At 57.0% G+C, this 22,248-nt stretch overlaps 1 protein-coding gene across 6 annotated transcripts in view; it reads left to right on the top strand.

The window, feature by feature from the left end:
- NOL4L (nucleolar protein 4 like) overlaps positions 1-22,248 on the top strand; it is a 66,904-nt gene that overhangs the window by 29,359 nt on the left and 15,297 nt on the right. Inside the window, exons 1-2 of one of the 6 annotated variants that reach the window (XM_090020844.1) lie at positions 9,826-9,983; positions 15,963-16,104. In XM_090020844.1, the coding sequence (XP_089876970.1) occupies positions 15,996-16,104 (109 nt within the window). In that variant the 5' untranslated portion in view covers positions 9,826-9,983; positions 15,963-15,995. Of the gene's footprint in view, positions 1-9,825; positions 9,984-10,294; positions 11,692-11,735; positions 11,884-14,578; positions 14,965-15,962; positions 16,105-22,248 lie in introns of those variants that run through there. The other 5 variants (XM_090020845.1, XM_090020848.1, XM_090020847.1 and 2 more) reach the window with 5 other exon arrangements.

The raw sequence follows: 22,248 nt of genomic DNA, 5'->3' as shown, positions 1-22,248 counted from the left end.
GAGTCACGTGCACGTAGCAGACTCACTCTTTCCTCCAAAAGGATGCTCTTTATTTCACTGGCTCTAAAGGCATTTCTTTCAACAACTTGGAGGGTTTGATCAGGCTGTACAGATTCAGGGCCCAATGTTTCGCAGTGCTGAGCATCTGCAACTCCAGATTTTGCTCCTGTGTGTTTCGTGTACACAGAGAAAGTTGCATGGGGCGTGCGGCTATTCTGAGACTCTGTGCTGGGTGAAGCATATGATGTTATTCTTTGTCTATAGATGGTCTACAGCACAGTCCCCACAACACAGCTCTTTCTAAACAGATGGGCTCTAGCATGCAGGGTGCTGTGTGTCCCCAACATTTATCACACAACAATTGCAAGGCATTGAGCCCTTGCAAGATCGGGCACTCAGTGTTTTCCCGGCTCAGAGGAAGGGGTCACACTTTACTGAGTTCACTCTGGTCCCTCTTGGATCTTTTGCTCCTGGGGGTGGAAAAAAACCTGATCTCACACTGATGGCCTTGGTCACACTCTTGCCGCTCAGTCTGCAAGTTGGCTGTTTCTTTTTCCTTTTGCTTCACCAAATTCACATCAACTTGGAAAGCAGATACAGTGATGGCTGTCCTGAGCTGCTCCGTAGCTGAGTTATGTATCATCAGCTCTACCTTCACCAGTGCGTGTCACCTGGGTTAAAGCTGCTCTCTCCACGATGCTATATTTTATCCCCCCCACAGTTTATCGGGTATATCATCCTGTAAACTCTTCCTCTTTTCGCTGACTTTTCTTGGATATGCGGGTGTGCGGCTCCCTAAGCCTTTCCAAGCTGCAGCAATCGAGGGAAGGCATTATTTGTTGTCAGGAGAATTTGTCTTTCAGTCCGTTGCTGATACTCGAGCACGGTTCTTGTGAGCACAACAGCAACGATCAGAGCCGCTTGTCCAGATTCCTGCGGGAAGGAAACTTTGCAGAGTCCCAAAGGCGATAGGCTGGGGAAGGGCCAGGGTGCCATCCCACGGAAGCACAAAGGAACTTTCTGTCTTACTCAAGGCATCCAGGTCCCAAGGAGTTGTGGCTGTACCCGAGACTGCCAGCATGTCCTGTCCTTGGTGAAGGAAAACTAAATGCAAGCAGAAGGCTGTTCCAGTTCCTATTATAACGCTTTGCATTCTCTGAATCCAAACCTATTCAGTGCAGGTGCTGATAAGAGAAGAGCCCCCCCAAAAGCGACTAAAAGACTGGAACCCCAGTGAAAGAAAGACCCAGTGAGCTCAATCTGTTCGTCTTAGCAAAGAGGAGGTGAAGAGGTGGCTTGACCACAGTCGGAGAGCCTCCATGGGGAGCAGAAATCTGATCTGAGATCTCCGGCCCCATAGACGGAGGAGTAACCAGCTCCAAAGGCCGGAAGCTGAAGCTAGCCCATTTCAAACAGGAAATACGGCAGAAACTTTTAACAATGAGGTTAATCAACCACTGTTTTCCCTGAACGGATCTGCTCTACATGAAACAGGAATTAAGTTTAGGAAGCCCTACGGCCTGTTTTACCTAGAGGATGAGACCATGGCGGCTCCTCTGGCCTTCTAATCCTTCAGTCTGTGGAGGAAGAGGTCACCTTAACACCACATCGTATTGGTGGAGTAGCTATCGAGGGATGTATCCGCAACTGGCCAGACGTGCTCAGGTCTTGGTAGCCCCTTGCAGAAACACACCTCTGCTGTCCCACGGCTGAGCTTTGTCTCCACGTTACAGCCTGCCCCACATTACAGCTCTCCCTCGCTGAAACGCCGGCTGTCTCTGCAGGGATCCTCCAACCAGTCTCTTGTTAATGGTCTTTTGGAGGAGCCAGGAACCAACAGAGCTGCAAACCGTTTCCGAAACTTTGTTGGCTAGTCGGAATCAGTCGGATGCTTTACGGGAATTTCCACTTGGGCTGATCGGGTGACTAGGCCAAGAGTCCTGGACAACACAGATGGGCGATGGCCTCAGGAGACAGCTTCATGGTAGCTTCAGCTTCAAGGGGCCGGTGACCAGAAGACAAACTTGCTGATGGGCACGTGGGAAGTACCCGTGGGAAACCCTTCCAGCTGCCCCGAGTTTCGGGGTCTGGCCTTCCAGCTAGGACCCAGGAGGCCCTTCTCAGCTCTCCCCACTATCTACCCCAAAGCTGCCTAGAAGAGACCAGGAAAGGTGACCTGTCCAGCACCTTGCCCTGCCCTTGCAGTTGTGTGCAATAAATAATAATAAAGGTGGCCTCCAATCCCCGCACCAAGCGTCTCCCTCTCCCATTTTTCGCCTTTTTCTATCATACCCTAGAGCTATCAGGTTAGCTCCGTTTTCTGGAGGGTTTTGGCAGGATTTGGAGAAGATGGAACGAGAAACAAATGCAGGCGGAGGGTGCCACTCTCCCCCATTTCCCGACTGAGGCAGAGGGGATATGAAGCTGTAGCTCCGAAGACTGCAAAAGCCCTCCAAGAAAGAAGAGGAACCCAGACAGGTTTCTAATACAGAAACAAGCCGACGCTCCAGCCACGCTTTGAGCCTGCCTTTATACATCACAAAAGCAAGTTTAAAAATAATGATTCCTTGCTTTCTAGTTGAGTTTTAAAGCGAGGTCACCTTATTGCCATGCAATTTACTAACATTTGGTGGGACTAATAGAAATAAATTAAATAACTGACTTGTATTCTCTTTGGTTTCTGCCAAGAACAATTAATTGTGTCCAGCAACATCGAGAAGAACTTATTTCACTCGGAGTAACAGATCTACGTAACTAATAAATGAATGTATGCCAAGACAGCCTTTTAACTTCATTATCTAGGAAAAATTGTGTGTGCGGTGTCTATAATTTACTAGTGCTGCTAGACTCACCAGTGTAAGAACAGCCGCATGTCCAAAAGGAAGTGCACACAGCCTGGACGAATTAGAGAGATGCTTTATCTCTGCTTAGGGACGCAGAAGACAGGAAGGTCAGGATCTTCTACCTGGTCCTTCATAAGCGAAGAGAAGAGGCCTCTGCAGAGTGCACGATGCTTGCAGGCAGCACCTCGCCAACTCGTCAGAGGACGGCGGGTCCAATTCAATTCTCACCCAGAGAAAACCCACAGTGCCTCCTTGAAAGCAAACACACCTCCTTGGCATAACTGACAGCAAAATTACAACCTGTGCCACGTCGTCTGCAACATGCAGAGATCCTTGTCTCACAGCGGCCGGTCCGTGCAGGTGTGAGAGGAGACTCCAGGCCCTGACAGTCTGCACAGTGTGCAGAAGTCGCTTGAATTTCTGGATACCCACAGGGGCATTCAGATGTCTTCTGAAACCTTGACCCCCTTCAACTCAAGAGCAGCAAGAAAATATTCTGGGTTTGTCCCAGGTGCCCCTTCCACCTTGTCTCCCATGGATGGATGGGAGCAGTTTTAAAACGATTAGCTAGTCCAGCTTTCCAGGCAGGCTTTCCCACCTGGTTTTATTCCAGCTCAGTCCTGGACGCATTTTTCCCATGCTCATACTATGTCATTTGACGCAACATCCACTGAGGCCTCCTGCATTGCACCACAGTGGAAGACTCTCGAGTCCTTAGAAAGAGCAGGACTCTGCAGTGAGATGCCAGACGGCCGCCCTCCGATCTGGAGATGCTGCTGTCACCTTGGCAGACCCAATCCTGTGTGGGTCTCGGGCTCTAAACGATGCTGAGCCTTTCCAAAGTTTGCTTCAGTGACTGATGACAAGAGGTCGCGTAATCAGCAAATGGCAGGAGCTGCTGCCGGATCTGAAATAGCACGAGCGTGCTACTGGTTGCTAAGGCTTTGCTATGCTAACGGGCACTATTTTAAGCAATGGAGAGGGGCCTCGGCCTGCATTCCTTACACACCCCAAGCTCCCGGGGACTACGCTGCGTGTCAGGGCTGGGCGAGGAGCGTGGCGTGACTGGTGACACCAGAACACATTTTCACGAGACCCCAAGGCGTGATCCTGGAAGGGGATGAGCACTTTCCAATCCCGCGGCAGTCAGCGAGAGCTGAGGACGCCCCTCCAATGGGGTGGGAAGGATCCCTGTGACCAGCGAGGTTTGCATGCAGCATTAAGTCCATCCTGGGAGAGGCTCTTGGGCCAGCTGATGCACTAAGGCGAACAGAGACGGAGCAAAGCAGGCGGCAGAGGCAGGGCTTGGGAAAGGAGGGCACCAGCTGTTAAACTGCCCACCCCAGGCGCAGAGCAGACGCTAGGAGCAGGGGAAGAGTCTAGCTGGCAAAAACCCTACGGCAGGTTTCTAACATCTTGGGCAGCCCTGGCAGCGCTGCCAGGCCAGGATCACCCCTCCACTGCCTGCTAGGGTCCATCTGCAAGGCCTGTGGTTCAAAGCCGACTTCCCTCGCCAGTGAGGGTCGTCTAGGTGGCCCCAGCTCTTTGGGCAGCTCCCCAAAGCAACTCAGGCTTCCAGCACTGGCAGCTGCAGCTGAGGATTAAGGGTGCACGGGCTTAACTGGCGAGGGACCTGGAGCTGGGACAACAAAGGGAGTTATATTTGGCAAAGCTGGCCAGGGAGACAGGCCCAGCATCTGCCTACGCTCTGCATGGCTCCTCCCCGGACCTTTATTCCCTCGCTGTGACAAGCAGGGCATGGTCTCCGTCATTTAATAGATAGATGTATGCCAGAGGAGCACAGCCCCCTTTGCTTTGTAGACTAGACGCAGGTAGATAGCACTTCCAGGAATAAGAGAGAGGTTGCACTGCAGAGAGGGGTGTCGGGGGGCTGGTAAACACTGTGAAAGAGCAGAAAGGGAGTGTTAAATTGCTGTGTCAACAGGCAGTGGAATCAGGAAAAGGTGCGTGCCACCGCAGATTAGCTCTTCTAGCTCCACCAGGGACTGGCTCACAGGTGTGCCCTTTCACTGAAATAATAAAAGCGGTGAATTAAAATGAGGCCAGGATGTCAGGGCAGCGGTGTGCGTCGGCATTCCTGCTCTGGAGCAGAAGTAGCTGAAGCAGGCTCCGTTCAAGTCCGGAAGTGGCTACAGGCAGACTGGCACTGAAAGGACTGAACTGGCTTTAGAAAAACCTGTTTACATGAGATTAGTGGGAATGTGTGTGTAGATGTGCTCCAAATATCACCTTGAAATCTTCACCTTTGTAAACATGTGGCAGTGCATGGTATTTAGCGATAAAATACTTCTCAATTTAAGAATGGCATTAATTTATTGTATAGTTACCCCCCCTCCCCCCCAATTTTTCTGAATTATTTTGTGTAAACCACACGAGGTAAGTTCATCGTCACAGTTTTGATTGCCAGCCGGGCCTTGGTATTTTTGGCAAAGCTTTGATAGTGCAATGCTCAGGCTTGTATTTTTGCAATTTTAAATGCATTTCCGTTAGAAACATAAGGTGCAAAGAACCAGTGCTTTTGAAGAGTTGGCTTCTGTTGGTGAGACGTGTCTGGCTGTGTTTGCAGAATATAATTTCTTCAATTTTCTCTCTGGTTTGTTCTCATTTCCTATTTTGGGGTCTGAAAGTCATTGTGCATTGTCTGATTCTGTAAATGCATTTCTTCTCCTCATACTCTCACAGCTTAAGTTTAATCTGCAAAGCGGGATACGTCTGGGCGTTTTGTACCACTTCTGATCTGGAACTGTACACACCCTGGCCAGACAGTCACGTGCCTCGCTCTACCTCACATAACTTTGTGGATCCGGGTAAATTATACTGGGGCAGGAAGAGACAGACTTCTGGCCATCCTGGGGTATCTCACATGGTAGGCAGCTATTACTGCACATTAGCAAATGCGTAGCATGAAATGGATGTGGATAGACGGAAGTTAGATCAGTATAATCAGCATTTTAGTGCTGGTTCTTTCATGGGCAATACTCCATCAGAAAAGGCCACGTTATGCGGGCTTAGGGCTTTATCTGGCCGTTGCTTCGGGTTTTTTGGGTTTTTTTAACACACCTTTGCAACACAAGTTACACCAACGTAAACTTCCATCTGTCCAGGCCCAAACACTGAGCCGTGCGTGCGCTCTCCAGTCAGCCCGTTCAGTTTACCCGCACCTGTCATCTGTAACCGTCTGAGCGTTTTATAGGGATCTCCAGTTTGGGCGACCTATACCGGAGGTCTTACTCAATCAGTAGTTAAACATGATTAGAGTTTCTAAAAATTACAGCTGATAACTTTCAAACACAAAAGGTTTTACACCCAACATGAGGTAACTCTATTTCAGACCTCATTATGACGGATAAGATGAATTAATCATTAGGCTGGAAGTTGGTGGTTGGCTGGGGACCAGTGATCATGACCTGATTACATTTGATATGTGCAAACAGAAGACAATTCCAACCAGTAATATATAGACTTAGTGCTTCAAAAAAAGTTTAATTTCCCAATGCTGAGAAAAAATATGAGAGAAATTGATTGGGAAGAAAAATTTAGACAGAAAAAACATGAATGAGAATAGAGAGTTCCTGAAGAAAAATGTATTGGATTCTGACATCAAGGAAGATGACAGTTTTGGCTGAAAGCCTGTCCAGCCTCAATGCCAGAGTAAAGGCAGCAATTAAAAATAAAGAAGTCACACACAGAGGGGAATGGAAAAAAGGGGAACTACACAGTGATGAGTGCAAGTCAGGAACAATAATGTGTAGAATATTGAAAAGGGAAGCTAAAGACACCAGGGGAAAAAAAAATCATGATCGCGCAGGCTAAAAACAGTTGAAGGGATGTTCTAGAAACAAGAGAAATCCCAACCGTGGCAAAGACCCTGGCCGAGATGGAGATACGGCTGTAAAGGTCTAAATAGGAATGCAGGAAAGGCGGAGAAATATCTCTGTACTGTGTTTGCAAGGTGGCAGGATGATGAGCTTGCAGCACAGAAAGATGGGAAAGCACGTGCTGGTCTGTGAATAAGCAGAGAGGATTGCTTCATCAACTGTGCCCCTTCAGACACAGCGGGTGCGTCTACATGAGACGCTTACTGCGCATTAGCCTAATAACACCGCACGGTAGCATGGCGGTTAAAAGCCGTGCTAAAAGCCCACTGCGCAGTGTTATTAGGCTAATGCGCAGTGAGTGTCACTCCAGCACTACTGCGCAGTAACTCTAGACACTACACGTGTAGTTAGTACTTTATTAAGCAAGCACTAAATTAAATGCACGGTATCGAGGGTGCACTAATGAGTGCCTGGCGTGTTTTAGTACAGGCACAAAGGCAAAGCTATGCATCGAGGAACAAGGGGAGCAGGCCGCACCTAGACCGAGGCAGCGTGCTGCAAAGGGTTGCGGGGCCATAATGCACAAGCAGCTCAACCTGAGCTCCTGATATGATGCTGCAGTAAAGAGGGCAATCCGCAGACATACAAGCAGGAACGGGGAGGAGCAGGAGAAGAGGAGAGAGGTGATTTAAGTCTCATCTGGGTCTAATCTCCCTTCTGACTTCCGGCATCTTCAGATGGTTTGTCTGAATGAGTGCGACTAAGTTTGTTAGTGGAATTAGCCCCAACGATGAGGACAGTGACACCTGGAAAACGTCTCAGAGCTTTGCCCGCGTGTTGTGTAGCACTTTCCAAATATTTCCCCCCAAGTCCACTGGTCGTGACAGCAGCTTTGTGACCTAGCAGGGTTTGCGCAGCAGCCTTGTCCAAGTATGCACCAAACAACTTCATGCCAAACCTTGAGCTACATAGGCCCGATCCTGCCTCCAAAGCTCCCGCGCGCGCCCTGATCCTTTGTGGTTACTGGTGGTCCCCTGGGTACCCTGTAAGAGTAGCGGTGCTCACCCCGGTGTTTTGGGAAGTGCTGCCCACCTCTCCACTCCTGCGCAGCTTTTCACTGAACAGAATAGTCTTGCTATCCCATCCCAAAGCGCTGGGATGTCAAGAGTATTCTTCCTCTCAGCTCTGGTGCTCCCCCTCAGGTCTGCCTGGCATGGGAAGCGCTTTCCGAGCGCAAGCTCCTTCTCGTTGCTGCCATTGTAGAAGCAGGGACCAGAGCTCGGCTTTTTGCCTCTGGCCTCTGACCGTGCGCACGTGTCTGCGGGCCCACGGAAGCAGGCTCGAGCCCAGTACAGATACACAGACCGTGCGCTTGAGCTACGGTACGTGCACGTACACGACGAGCGTGCGGCTGGGTGGGTGCGCTCGTATTCCAGGTACGGATATTCAACCCAGGGACGTGGCCCGAGGCTGCTAAAAATTTGGCTTGCACTTGTCTACCGTTTAGTAACAGCTGTGTTGAAACTACTCGGGTCTGGGGTTTTTCGGATAAATAACAAGCTGCGGGGCTTAAGAGTGCTTCTGTCCTCCTCAGTCCACATCGCAGTGTAAACATGCCAGCTGGCGGCGAGTATTAATATGCAGAGCGACAACGACGGGAGGCAGAGGGACTCAGGACTGCTGTGGCGGTCACATCATTGGTCCGCGCGGGGCGCGTCCTGCCTGTGGGACGGCCGGACACCTGATCCTTCGGAGGAAAGCAGGCCCCACCTCTGCGAGCTATTCCTTCCGTGCCTCTCCAGGCCAGGGCCAGCAGTTTACATCCTGGACAAGGAGGTTGCATTTTCTCAGCGTTTCAGCTTTGCCACGCTGATGCCGCAAGATCATCCTTCTCATTTGCAAAGAGACCAAATTACAACCGAGGGAACGAGCTGAAGTCCACGATACACCCCCCAGCACAGAAAACACGGTCTGCGGTGCAGTTTCTTAGATCTCCTGTCCCTTTTTTCTTTCCTGGCTTCACTGAGGTCTGTTGTGCCAGTAAAGTTCAAATATCATGACGGCAACACGAATGCAGAACATCCTGCTGCTGCTGTGTGAGCTCTGGCTGTCCCACAGGACCTTTCCCCTCTTCCCTTGCCCCCGAGGCAGGAGTGCTTTGCATTTTTAAAGCTCGGTACTGGGGAGGGTTCACAGTGATGATGCGCAAGCTAATGCAGCGCGGTCCGGTGTTGTGTAGCCTACTTTTCCGGAGGCACAGGGACATCGAGTGACTTGCACAAGGTTGACCCCTCTGGGATGAAAATCAAGCTCCTTCTAGCTCCCGGTCTTGTGCTGTTACTGCATTACAGAGGTGACACGAATCCGCAAGCCACCTAGTTAAGTGGAGCTGCTGTATAAAGGCTTGAGCTGTGCGGACGGGACTTTTGTTCGGGATGGCCCTGGTAGTTCTTGGGGAAGTCGGCCCTACAAGGCGAGTCAAGTTTAGGAGGGCTGTTCTTCTTAACGATGCGCATGCAGCCCTGGCTCCGGGCTTTGCAGATGGTACTTCTTTGCAGAGAGCTTGAGCTCCCTCGCCCTGGTGAAATCAACAGCAAGTCTTTCCCCTTGACCCGGCGTCTGAGCTTTGAGAATCAGGTAGTAATGCCGGCAGAGACTCGCGGAAAGAGCGTGTAGTGGGCACGGCCACTTTTGCTTGAAACCTTTCTTTACCATGGGATGGCCCCGTGGGCCACGCCTGGCGCTGCAAAGCCAGGGGGTGCCTGTGCGTTTGGGCAGGGGCCAGGAGCCGGGCGCGGAGGTGGGGGACGGTCCCGCTTGGGCGCGGCGCGCGGGGCGCGGGGCGAGGTGCTGGGCCGGCCCCTCCGGGCAGGGCAGCTCCGGGAGGCGGGCGCTGCTTCCCAGAGTCAGGATCAGGCCCGGCAAGCGGGGTGCCCCCTCAAAGCAGGCAGTGGCGGGGGGGCGCCTCCCTCCCCGGGGGGCACGCGCACGCACTCGGCCTCCCGCGCGTGCGCCCGCGTGTCTCCCCGCGCGGGCGTGTGTCCCGCTGTTCCCCCGCGCGGTGCATGCACCTGTGCGTGTGCATGTGCGTGTGCCCTCCTCCCCCGCCCGCCGCGTGTGTGCATGCGCGCGCGTGTCCCTCCCTCTCCCTCCCTCCCCCCGGGAGCCGCGAGTGACGCGCTCCGCAGCGCCGGCCCCTCTCCCCGGGCAGCAGCTGGTTGTCAGCCGCCCCCGGCCCCGGCCCCGGCCCCGGCCCCGGCCCCGCGCGCAGGCCCGCCGGGCCGCCCCGGCCCCGCAGCAGGTAGGGGGCGAGCCGGGGGGCGCGTGCACGCGGCCGGGGGTGTGCGCGGCCGGGGGAGCGTGCACAGCGCGGGGGGGGCGTGCACACGCGGGGCACGGGCGAATGCAGCCGCTTTTCAAAGTCGCGTTCGGCCCCGGCCCCAACCGCCGGCCCCCGCCGGCCCCGGCCCCGGCCCCGCTCCGGCCCGCAGGAAGGGGAAGGTTAAGGTTAGCGCGTCCTTCCCCGCCGGGAGGGCGGCCCCGGCCCCGGCCCCGGCCCCCGCCCGGAAGAGCACAAAAGCGGGGCCGAAGTGGGGGGGGGGGCCGGGCCGGGCCGGGCCGGGCTCCTCCGCCCCGCGGCGGGGCGCACCTGGAGGCGAGGGCAGGACGGCGGCGGCGGCGGCGGCTCCGCGACTTCCTGTTCGTTCCCCTCGCCTCGCCTCGCCTCGCCTCGCACAAAGGAGAGGGCTCCTCGCTGCCTCGGCAGCGCTCGCCGGCCCCTGCCCCGAGCCCCCGGCCGCGCCGGGCTGGCACTGATGGGCGGCCCGGCGGTGGCAGCCAACTTGTGGCCCTGCCTGGAGGGCTGCACCTTCACCGGGGGTCGAGCGAGCAAGAGCACGTGCGTGTGCGAGGGGAGCGAGGTAGAGCCCCAGCCCCACGCCCGCTCACGGCCCCTGCCTTCAGCACCTCTCCGGTGAACAGCAGGGGCACCGACAGGTTTCCCCCGGCCTCCGGGGCGGGAACACCACCCCCTTCCAGGCACGCCTGGGTCCGGCGGCGGGAACTTGCTCCCGCTCTCCTCAGGGCTTTCCCCCCTCCAGCGAGGGAGAGAGGGGGAAATCATCCCAGGGCCCCCGGTTCCCTCCAGAGATCCTGGGAGCTGACCAGGACAGCTCATTTCCACCACCACCCCGAGCCCTCGCAGGGGCCAAGCCGCTTCTCGCCACGCGCCTCGCGTGATGGACATGGACAGGACCGAGTCCAAAGCTTGGGAGGGAAGGCATGCCTAGCACGCGGTCTGCATGCACAGCATAGCGGAGCCTCCTGCACGGGACCCCAGCTCCAGTTTGCACGGCTGGGCTTCCCGCCCCTTTGATTGCCGCACTGGCCAGGCTCTGCTCAGAGGTGCTGTATCTTCCTCCGAGGAGCTCAGCTAGTTACGTTAGGACCGGACGCAGTCCAGGCCTGGTCCGTACCCCCTTGGCCTGCTCAGAAGGCCGGAGATGATGCTTACGGACGTGAAGATACCCGGCTGCTCAAGGTGCTCGGTAGAAGGTGATGTCCTTCGGGGCAGGGTCGCAGTAGCGTTTCCCCCACCCCAGGACGCCGACATCCAGGTAGAGCAGCCGCAGGGAGAGGCCACCAAGTACCACAAGGCTGAAAAGGAAGCTGCGAGATGAGATACAGTCATGTGGCAACTGTGGTTTTCACCCAGAAAGACTGTTTGGTACATGCAGTGCCTGATATTTCCATTTGACATGCAACGCTCCTCTTCCCACAAGCTGCACTTCTGTATCCCAGAGAGCAGTCCAGGATGGCACGTGGCCGCAGGAAGAAGTGGGGAAACACCTGGAAAATGAAACCAGGTGGATGCCAAGGGAAAAATAAGCCGTGCAGAAAGTCCCAGGACTGCGCCTGGAAGAGACGTGGTGATGGAGAGGGCGTAAATGACTTTGGAGGTGCTTGCAACCCAGCCCCGGAGAAACTGAGCCTCGCTGTAAGACAAGCAGGTTACCGATAGCGCTTGCATATATTTACAAGGGCTGGTTAGGAGGGTCGTCTTCCCTCGCTGCCCCGTGTCGGCGCGTGGGGTGAGCGGCTCCGAGAGGGACGACTGTTCACGAAGGGGCCCGGGACAGGGAGCCCCACGCTCCAGGTCCTAGTCCTGCATCGCCCCCCAGTTTGCTTTGCGGCCCGCAGCGGTCAGTGCCTGCGCTCTCAAATAGGGCGCCTACTTTTCTAAGTTGGGGAGGGCTTAAATTGATGAAGAGTCAGGAAGCGCCCCAAGATCGCAATTAGAAGGGGGTGCAGAAGCAGAGTGCCAACATTACAAGTGCCAGTGGCTTTGCATGTGCTGAGGCAGGACCCATGTGCAAGGCAGCTGTGAATATTGGATGGGAGATAAGGAGAGCGGTGGGGATGATGTTGTTTGTCCAAGTCCCGCGTTGTGCCTGGGGCCCTCGCTATTATATTTGGGTGTGGCACTGTAGACGTGCCCGCCGGGCACTCGCTTCCCCTTTCAGAAGAGGAGCCGCAGGAAGAGCCCGTGAGCCCGAATGGTTCAATCCCTCCAACGCGCTGGGACTTTACTGCAGGGTGAGAGGATCTCTTCCGAGAGCTGGAAAGGGGAGGGCAGAGGGGGAGGAGGAGGGTTAGGTTGGGAGAGAGATTGTGCTGCCTGATTAGGGCAGCTGCTGTCGCTTTCATCTGTGTCATGAGTGGCATGGTACGGGTGAAGAGGAGGCAGAGCAGGAGACAGGCGGTGGTAATGGATGGTGCTCTATTTTCTAATGAAAGTTTCATTTGAAGTTTGTTTACAGGAAAGAAGAAATTAGCAGGGAGAATCCTCCCGAGAATCCGGAGAGGAAGAGAGCGAGCTGCAAGGCAGGAGGGAGTGGAGGGCTGGATCGGGTTTACCGTATTGCTCCGAACGGCTGGTGCTCATTAACAAAAAATAATAAAAACACCTCCCGAGTTGGTGGAGCTGCAGCCAGCGTCCTCAGTCTCCAGCTCTCTGGCTGGCAGGCAGAGCAGTGTTAAGAGGAGCTTTTCCACCAGACGCTTGGAGCTTGCTGGTACCTTGGGTTCGAGACCAGAACACGCGATGGGGTGGACGAGCCTTTTTACCCTGCGTCCAACAGGGAGAAAAGCGTTATAGCTCTTGTGCGAGCCCAAACGAAAGCGATTCTTGGGGTTGCAGCTGGGAAACCCGCGGCTGTAGGACGTCACTGGGTGGGCATCGTGTCGAGGGAATCTTTGCTGGCATAAGGAGGGCATTGCCAGGAGTCGCAAAGCTCAAGGCCTTATCGGCTTTGACAGGGCACGCCGAGGGGCAGGCTTGCATGGGAGGCAGTCGGCGCGCTAGCTCGTCACGAGAGGACAGTGCTAAGGGGCAGCTTGAATGACTAAAGCTATGAGCAGTATTGCCAGGCAGCGAGTGAAGACGCTCTCTTGCACATCCACCACTCCTCTGTTCCCACTGGGGAAAGGCTGGAAGAGCACCAGGGTATTGCTTGGAGCTTCCCTTGCACACTTGTGCAAGAACACTGTTGTGAAAAGGTCACGCTGCGCCGAGAGGGGTTTGCCTCGTCGGGTCCAGCTGCAGCACTGGTGAAGCACGTCCCCTTGCTGGACAGGCATGCTTCGGGGGGAGGGTGTTGCTGCTTCCAGGATGTCCGCCCTTCCAGGATGTAGGCCTTCCAACGCAGACGGCCTCATTTGTCCAGGTCGGACCCAGAGCAGCAGCCCCGGGCCAAGAAAGGTGCACAAGGAAGCAGGGAGTGGCACCGGAGAGGCGGAGGAGGGCTGGGTCTGCAGGGCTCCATTGAACAGCTGGCGCTTTCTCCTGGCGGGTTATATTAGGGGCTGCTCAGCACGTGATGCGTCTTATTTGACTTGGGCCGTTTATTGCCGGATCAGTTTCTTGTCTGATATCCCAAAGCATGAATGCGCTCCGCCAGCAGCAGGCAGATCATACCGAAGGAATTATCTAGAACGTGCGCAGCCTTTCACAGTGCGGGTCCAGGTTCAGCCTCCCTGAACCCGGACCTGACTGTTGTCGGGCATCACTGCAAGCTGCACCCCAGCCTCCCGCAGACCTGGCAACAAGAGGGGGTGAGCTGTGGGCAGCAGGGACCTGGTGCTTGGTCTTTTAGGACAACTGCTGTGTTGGAGCGTTTTAGGCACTGGAACAGCCCCCCCAGGAAATGCTTGCATTAGAATTAGGATGGGCAGTTAGCAAGCGGAGGAGACCTTTGTACCTGGAAGCACCAGAGAGAGCAGCTTGAAACAGGGCAGCAGATACTGCCCTGGGTCACAGCCAAGGAGGGTCGTCTGCCCTCTCTCCCTTGAGCATCTCCCGCAGGCCCCACGCACTTGTGAGCACAGGCACACTCGTGTCTGGGGTGCCTCAGCGTGAGTACGCTTGGTTGGAGGCTGCACGCCGCAGGTCTGTCACAAACATGCGTGCGCCTGTGGCCCTACAGGGTGGGCACACACGTGTGTTCAGGAGCAGCCCTGCGGCTGCCTGGCTGCGTTTTACAAGCGCTGGAGCCGAGGCCGTACAGAAGCTGTAAATTCCAGGAAACTCCCTCTGAGGCACATCTCAGCTGGGAGGGGGGCGAGGGCAGGCCAAACCAAGTCATTCCTGCTCGGAGCGAGCACAGCAGATATGTCTGCAGGGACCAGGAAAGAAGAAAGTTCAAACCTGCTCTTAAAGAGGTTTGTTTGTTCTCCATAAAAAGTCAGCCAGAGGCCGGGAGACCAGGCAGCTTTACAAGGCGTAGGCGCCCGGTGGAGGGGCTCCTGCTTATTTACCTCCTGCAAGGAAAGGCAGTGGGGCCTGATTTCCACCCCCCCAGACCCATAAATGCAAGGGGAACAGAGAGATTATGAGCCAGGAAAGGTTGTTTTAAAGAAAAAGGAAGAAAAAAAAAATATCAAGAAGGTGAGAGTGGTGGAAGCAGGAAAGCCATGCCGAGCGTGGGCTGGTGCCGCCCTCCAGCCCACCGTGCTGGCTGTGGTCTCGCTCTGTGACTTGGAAGGAGGGGGAAGAGGAAAGGCAGATAAAGGAACCATTAAAAAGGGGATGTGTTAAGCAGGGAACACGTATCTGCACTTCCTTCGTAGCTGCCTGTTTGGAGGCTCGACGCAGGGAGGTCCCTCAGCCCCTCCTTTCATTCAGGATCTCAGTGCTGCCTTTATGATGATGATTTTGAAATCCTGTGGCTGACCTTTCCGGCTCTGGAAGCTCTCCAAGGGCTGTGTCTTGAAGTACAGTAAAGGTTAGGAGGGAGAGGGAGAGAGGAGGGGGAAGAGAGAGAGAAAATGTCCTTTCAGCTGCAGGAGTGGGAGAGAGGAATTTAATCTATGCTACAGGCAAGGAAGGCAGTGGCGTTGCTGGGCGAGGTTCTCCCGACTTGGGAGCCGGCGTGTTCCCTTCACCATTGGCAGGGGAGCCTCCTTATACTCGGCCGCCAAGCACTTATCGGGGTGCCGCGAGCCCTTCGGACCGGGCGGCTATCCCGCCATCCCCTCTGGGCTGGCCCATCCCCAGGGCTTCCTCGGCTCCTGCCGCATCCCTTTCTCCACGAACCCTGGAGACCCTCTGCGGACCCTGCCTGGGCTGCGTCTGGGGAGGCGATGCACGGAGAAGCCCACAGCGCAGGGTCCCCGGGTCCCGTAGGCTGATCTGAGTGCCGGGAACCCTCCGCCATCCGAGTCCCGCGCGTAGCACCCGAGGGTGAGCGTGCAGGCACCAGGCTCGGCCTCCCCTGGGGTTTAGCAGCATGGCTCCGTTGGAAAAAAAAAAAATTGCTGCTGCCCCATCGAGAATTTGGCCCCATGCTGCCTGCTGTCCAGGAGGGGTTTTAACCAGGCCCAGGCTTCAACCCGAGCCTTTTTGACCAAGTCGTGCCCTCCTTCCCCGCTGCCCACACCACGTTTCGTCTGCCCCGGAGACAGAAGCGCCGACGGAGATTAAAGGGTAAACTCCAGGGCTCGGCCATCCGCTCCTACAGGATGCGAGTGCTTTCTAATTGTCCTCAATTACAGACAGTGCCATTCCTCAGGCACATCTTCCGACAGGAAGCGGAGCGGTAGCGCTCTCCGCGGGGGAAATGCCACCTCTCCCGGAGCGCGCCAGGAGCGGCCCATCTCAGCACCGGCTGGCCAGCCGGCGAGCACGCGAGCGAGTGCCTTTGGGGGTTCAGGGGCCACCCATCTTTTCTCCCCTGGCTGGAGGGAGCTCTCCCAAGCTAACCCTTTCCCTGCTTGCCTTCAGGATGAGACATCGGTGAGCAGCGAGGATTTTGATATGAATGACTCCACATGGATCTCAGCTGACCAGCATCTGAACTCCAGCTTGAGCCCCAGCCAGGACGAGAGCATGCGCAGCCCTCAAAACCTCCACAGCCAGGAGGATGGTGAGTGCCCCCCGTGGCCTGGGGGGAGCCCGGGGGCAGGGGCAGGGAGGGCAGCAAGTCTTTAGCCCAGGCTGTTTTTATCCCTCATTAAAGTTTAACTGCTCCATTTCGATCAGGTGTCCCACCTGGGGGATGGATTTCCTATCAGCATGTGCACCGGGACGGTACCAGGTTCCCTCCTCCATGGCCCCTTGGTACCTCCCGAAACTGGCACACCATCCACGCCACCACTTGCGAGGAGGCCCCTAGCTCAGAGCACCACAGCGCGGGTCCGAGGCCCCCCAGAAATCCCGCTAGCCAAAACAGGGGCTCTTCCTCCCCTGTCAAGACACTGTAGCTTGCGTCAGGCCTTCGTCTTCAGGGCCGGTTGCCTCAACTCATGGCTGCACTACATTGCACGCAGGCTGCGGTTCTGTCTGCCGCGGGGGCTAAGTGTTGAGATGTGCGGGGCAACAGACAGCAGGATGGCACCTGGGGCCCCGGTACACCGATTTTTGCAGCCAGCAACTCTCGGGACCACTGCTCATTTGGAAGCATTTTTTTTTTTTAAATCCCCAAAACCGAGATGGAAAAAAAACAAAAAAAAACCAGCAGCAGCTTCTGGCACTGGGAGAGCGGGGCATCTGCCTGGGTGGTGCAGGGGACTGGGAGGGGCCACAGGCAGCCCGGGGGAACGTGCAGGTCAGGAAAGGGAGTTTAAACACCACTCCCCAGCAAGACCTGCCAGTTCGAAAGAGCAAATAAGGGGTAGAAGCTGGAGTTCAGGTCCGAGTTGGGGTCCACCAGTCAGATCAGCTGTGCTCTGCCTTTCCTGAAGGGCAGAGTCCTTCTTCGTCCCTGCAGAGACAGCTAGAAGGGTCCCGAGCAAGCGGAGGAGCATGGCGAGTGGTAGTGCTGTTTTGAGAGCGGGGACTGGGAACCCACCCTGGAGGAAAGAAAGGGTTTTTGTGCTGGCACGGCTCCCCGGTGCAGACCCTTGCCATTCGCGTGATGGGCCCTCCGAGCTCGTGCCAGGGCGCTGCACTGCGGCCACTCGCATTTCTGCCCTCAGGGTGCAGCTTGCAGTAACGGCCGCTTTCAAAAAAACCAGCGCGAGCCCAAGAGCCTCGGGCTCCCTGTGGGAGGATGTGAAACCTGCCTCAGGCAAGCGGGAGCCAGCAGGCAGGACAGCACTTCTCCTTCCATGTCCACACTGGGCCTTGTGCAGACTTCGCAGCGCCAAGCGTAGGGGGAAGGGCACAGTTTATGGCTGCGCCCACAGGGCCCTGCAGAAGGGTCCAACTTAGGCATGGGATTGCACCTTCCCATTCAGCACCGCTGCCCCAGGGGCCTTCTGTGTTCACAGCGCCCTGCCCCTCTGGCAACAGGGCGTCCCCAGCCCACGGCTTGTTCTGCAGTATTGGGTCCCGCACCTGTCACTTATTAATGATCATGAACGAAGTGCCTTGGATCCCGTTCCCCAACACTGCAGCGTTGCAAAGGACACGGTTGAGGCAGGAACATCAGTGCTCCAGCAAGCCAAGATTGCTTTGCTGCAGCCGGAGCTCTGCCCCCGCTCGCACCTACCCCGGGCGTTACAGCACGAGACCAACTCAGACGGCTTCTTTCAGGACCCTCGGTAGATCCCAGCCTCAGCAGCTTCTCAGAGGCAGAAGAGCATCGAGTCTGTGCTGGTCCTTGGCTTAAGTCTGCACGTAGCGACGTAGGTCGGGGATGACCGGGAGGGAAGTAAACAGAGCCGGGGAGTAGCAGGTGAGGGAGGACAGAAGCAGCAAGCTGGCTGCATTGTCACCAGCAGCAAGATCCTTTCCTTGAAGGACAAGCGTGGGGGTCTCAGCAGATTTCGGAGGGGACTGGATAACACACAAGACATCGTCCTCGTTGCAGTGAACGCTCGTACTGTGCGCGAGAGACTGCGAAACAAGGCTTCAGGCCAGCTGCAGCGATGGGCACCGATGCAGCCGCGCAGGGTGAGGGGCGAGGCTGGCAGGGAAGGAATGATGCAGTGGCCCAGGAAAGGGAAACACGAGAGAAGAGAGGGGGACATGGTCCTGGACAGCTGCTGCTGGAGGAGAGGGAACTGTGGGCCCAGACAGAGCGCAGCCATGCCTACACAGGCACCGAGGAAGGAGACAAGCGGTCAGGGGGAGGGCTCCAAGTTAGCGCTTCACCCCCCATGCCAGCACCCCCCTCACATCCTGCATCTCGGGCACTGGCTTCACTCCTTCTCCTGGCTCACCTTCTCCCCTGGAAGAAGTCCCTGCACTTACCTGCCCTGAGCCCCCCCAAGTCCGACTCACAGCTGTGGAAAGCGTGCTGCTTTTTACGGCACAAGCACGTCTTTCCACAGGATGGGGAGTGCCCAGGTCCCAACAGCACGAGGGTCTGGTCCAGGGCCCCAGGCCTCACCTCTCTGCATGCCTGACCCTGGCTTAGGGTCTGTCCTGCTGCTGAGGTGACCAGCTAGCATCCACTTTGGCGCAATGGCTTTTGTGATGGACACCTGCCATTGCAAACTGGATTGAGGTTCCCCAGCAGCCTCCAGCTGGGAACAGCCCTGCGCTGGAGTATGGCAGCCTGCCAGGGAGCGGCGCAGCCCCAGACCGAACACAGCAGGACAGCGGGGTTGCAGAGAGACTGTAAACACGGTGCAGGAGAGAGCCAGGCCGCACAGGACCCGGCAGGGGTGCCAGGTTGCCTGCTCTCACTTTGTACTGGCTGCAAACTGCAAGGCCCAAGATGTGCAACACAGTGGCCATGGGATAAGAATAGCAAAGGGTGAGAAGCCAGGCCGTGGGTGCGTCAGCCCTGGGACCACAGACAGCACTGGAGAAGTTGGCAGGAAGGGCTGGCTGTCTTGTACTACATCGCTCGCCAGACAAGAAGCAGACGCTGCTGCTCCTTTTGGATATCTTGGGACAGGGAGCAGAATACCCTTTCCCTTGGCCTGGTCTCGTGTACTGCGCGTCTCCTCTGCTGCTCCCCAGTCCCAGGGTGCAAGAGCCTTCCCCCTGGAAGCTCCTGCCAGCCTCACCTGGAAGGATTTCTTTCCTCCCCTACTCTGTGTCCATATTTCTTTCCTGGCATTATTTATCTGTAATATAAAGGCTTGGAAAAAGTCTCGAATAGAAAATGCGTTCCCAAAGACCTGAGCCACCACCACAGCGCGTAGTTAATATACGTTCAGAAGACCTGTGCCGGCGGCATCAGGTCAGGAACTCTCTTTCACGCCTTACTTTAAGGACAAAGTGCCAAGTCCTAGGACACGAGGAGCCCTTCAGGGAGATGCAACACAGAAACCCGGCATGTTTCAGCAGGAGCTGGGAGCACGCGCGAGACCGTATCCTCGGGGCGAGAGGCGAGGTTGCCTTGCTGGGAGGCACTGGCATCTGCTAAACCTTGAGAGCGCAGCAGGTGACTCAGACGAAAACCAACACCCGATCCTGTGTCGGTGCCCAGAAACCTTGGCCTGGTGTTACCGTGCTGCAAACAGCGTGTCAACCTTTGGAATAACACAGGGAACCAATTACAGATAATGACTTTGGTGCGCAAGGGATAGCAAAGGCGCAGTCCAGGAGCACATCGGAGGCACCGAGTCAGCAACGGAAGTGGGGGTCACTTGGGACTGATGCCGCTAGCTTCTGGGGGGTTCACGCAGGGACCCCTGCGAGCCCACAGCACACGCTGGCTCCATGGCCATCGCAAGGACACAGCTCCTGCCATTTTCCTCCCCCTCGCTCACCCCGCAGCTCCCCAAATGGAAAATGTGAGGCTCTTCCACATCTCCTCCCGGCTAGGATGTTACTCATGTCTGGAGCTGCCCTGCAGGAAGCAACCGGCTACCCAGGCCTTGAACAGAAGGGCTGCAAGCACTTAGCTCCCTGCTCTGCCATTCCCCAGGACGGCCTGGCAGGGGCATCTGCAGGGTTGTGGGGCTGGCTGAGTAGCATGGGACTTGAGAAACACCCCTGGCCACTGTCACTGTGCAGCACCTGCCCGTGCCCGCGAGCTGCCTGCACAGCACCTACCCCGACAGGACGCGAGCCATGGGCCCTGGCGAGGGGAGCAAGCCGCATGGCTCCCTAGCATCTTGGCGGTTCCTTTTGGGCCCCAACTTGCTGATTTGGCTCGGTCTCCCCCCTGCAGAGCCAGTCCACGTCCACTCTGGAAAGCAGTGTGGGGAAATCAATTCTGCACCCGACCGCAGCGAGGTCTCGCAGCTCTAGGATATTGCATTTGCACAGAGCAGACGTCGCGTCTCCCACCAGACTGCAGGTCACAAACCACGCAGACTGGGCATCCTCCGGGGCAGACCCCGCCGTCACGCGCTTGGTCCCCCAGATCGGCCAGTTGTGCCGTGCGGCCTTTGAAGTCTCCCCAGACGAATCGGTGCCGGCCCAGCCCAAGCAACAGCCACATCAAGAGCTTTCCCCTTGCAGCTGCCTCAGGCTAGTGATCGGGCCGGATCCGTGCAAAGCATGGGGCCATTTCCAGAGTCAAGGGGAAAGGCAGCTTAAAGCAGAGACGGGCAGGACACCACAGCACCCGGCCGCATCCCCGCCCCAGATCCCCTCCCAGCCAAAACGCGCCTGATCCAGCTTTATTGGCAGGGCCACTACTGATCCTGTTGTGCCTTGAGGAGCGGTCACTAATCCCAGCCCTCGCAGGAAGGGCTTGCTTAACCTACTTAGCTCTGAACAGGGCCTCAGGGACGGGCCCAGGAGACACAGCGGTCACAGGACGGTGGGAGATTCCCCCCCGCGATGCCAGGACACGCTGCGTTCGCTGCAGGGGAGGTGGCACCGCGGCACCCCTGCGCCCCTCCGAGGTCATCGGCACATGGCTGCGTGCTGCCGAGACAGACCCCCAGCGCGCTGCCCGCTCCGGCGCCGAAGCCGCTTGCTGGCAAGACAGACAGATGCCAGGAGAGGAGAGCAGGTTTCTAGCACAGCAGGAGGCCTAGCTCGCACGGCAAGTTCGCCTTCAAGCCCTCATGTGCCCAGCTCGCGCCAAGGAGCGCCGTGCCCGCAGTCCCCCACCGCCCAGCCACAGTAGCAGCAGCCCCCATAGCTCCATCACGCGTAGCAAGGTAGCAGCATCACTCACCAGCTCCAGCTCCAGCTCCAGCGGCGCTTCCTCTCCTCTGCTGCCTTCCCTCAGCGATCCCTGGCGCAGCCGTGCCCCTGGCCTCTCCCAGCCCCTCGGCAGGGGGCTGCTGCAAGCTGGCCTCTTCCTCGCTTTGTCCCGCTGGGCCCAAGTGCTTCCCTGCGCTGGGGGAAAGCCACCTCTTGTACCCTCCCAGCGTGCCCTGCCCTCGCTCACATGACCCGGGCACAGGTGCGGGGACGGGCTGAGTGGCCCTTAAAGGCCCAGTTCAGCCCCGGCCAGGAGCCGGCCCAGGCCAGCCCACGGTGGCCCATGAAGCGGTGACACCACAGCCCTGCCAGTGCTCTCGCAGGCCGGCCGCCTGCTGCATCCCAGGGACCCTCCGCTCGCGGGCCTGGTGAAGACTCAGAGGCTGCTGCCGCCTCGCCGGCTGCTGCGCTGGGGAGCCCGGAGGGGCCCCCGATCCACGCGTGCTGCACTGGGCTTCCTGCTCCGGCCGGCCGGTGCAGCCAGGCCTCACCTGCCTTTGCTTTCAGCCAGCAAAGCCCCGCTCCCCGACTTGCTCTCCTGAGCAGAGCTTTCCCCAGGCCGTTCTGGGCAGCGAGGCCGGTGCATTGATGGCAGGTTTCACCTGGTCGCCTGCTCTCTTTGCTTTTATTTATTTCCTGGGGATTGTGTCAAGGGCATCCACCCCAGGTGAGCCTCTCCCCGAGACCACCAGCCTGCTTCCCTCCTTGGGCAGCTCCGTCTCTGTGGCCCACATAGCCATTTCACGTCTGCAAAGAACCCCCCAAATCTCATGGTGCCAGGTGACCCCCGGACTAGTGCCAACCTCGGGTCCCTTGCTCAGAGAGAGGGCCCCTGTTCTCCGCCCCCCAGGCAAGCCCCTGGCTGGAACAAACCGAGCCTAACCCCGGCTGGAGAAATCTCTCTTGGTAAAAGGGAGAGGCAACACGGCCCTGCACAAGGGAGCAGGAAATACAGGGTTGCAAGGGCGCAGGGCCATGACATTAGGGAGGGAAAGGAAAGCCAAGCCGA

The sequence above is a fragment of the Crocodylus siamensis genome, chromosome 10, assembly GCF_052110815.1.
Source record: "Crocodylus siamensis isolate JL-2025a chromosome 10, ASM5211081v1, whole genome shotgun sequence".
In the NCBI taxonomy this organism is placed as follows: Eukaryota; Metazoa; Chordata; order Crocodylia; family Crocodylidae; genus Crocodylus; species Crocodylus siamensis.
Note: the sequence above shows the minus strand (reverse complement) of the source record. Positions and strands in the feature narration are given on the sequence as shown.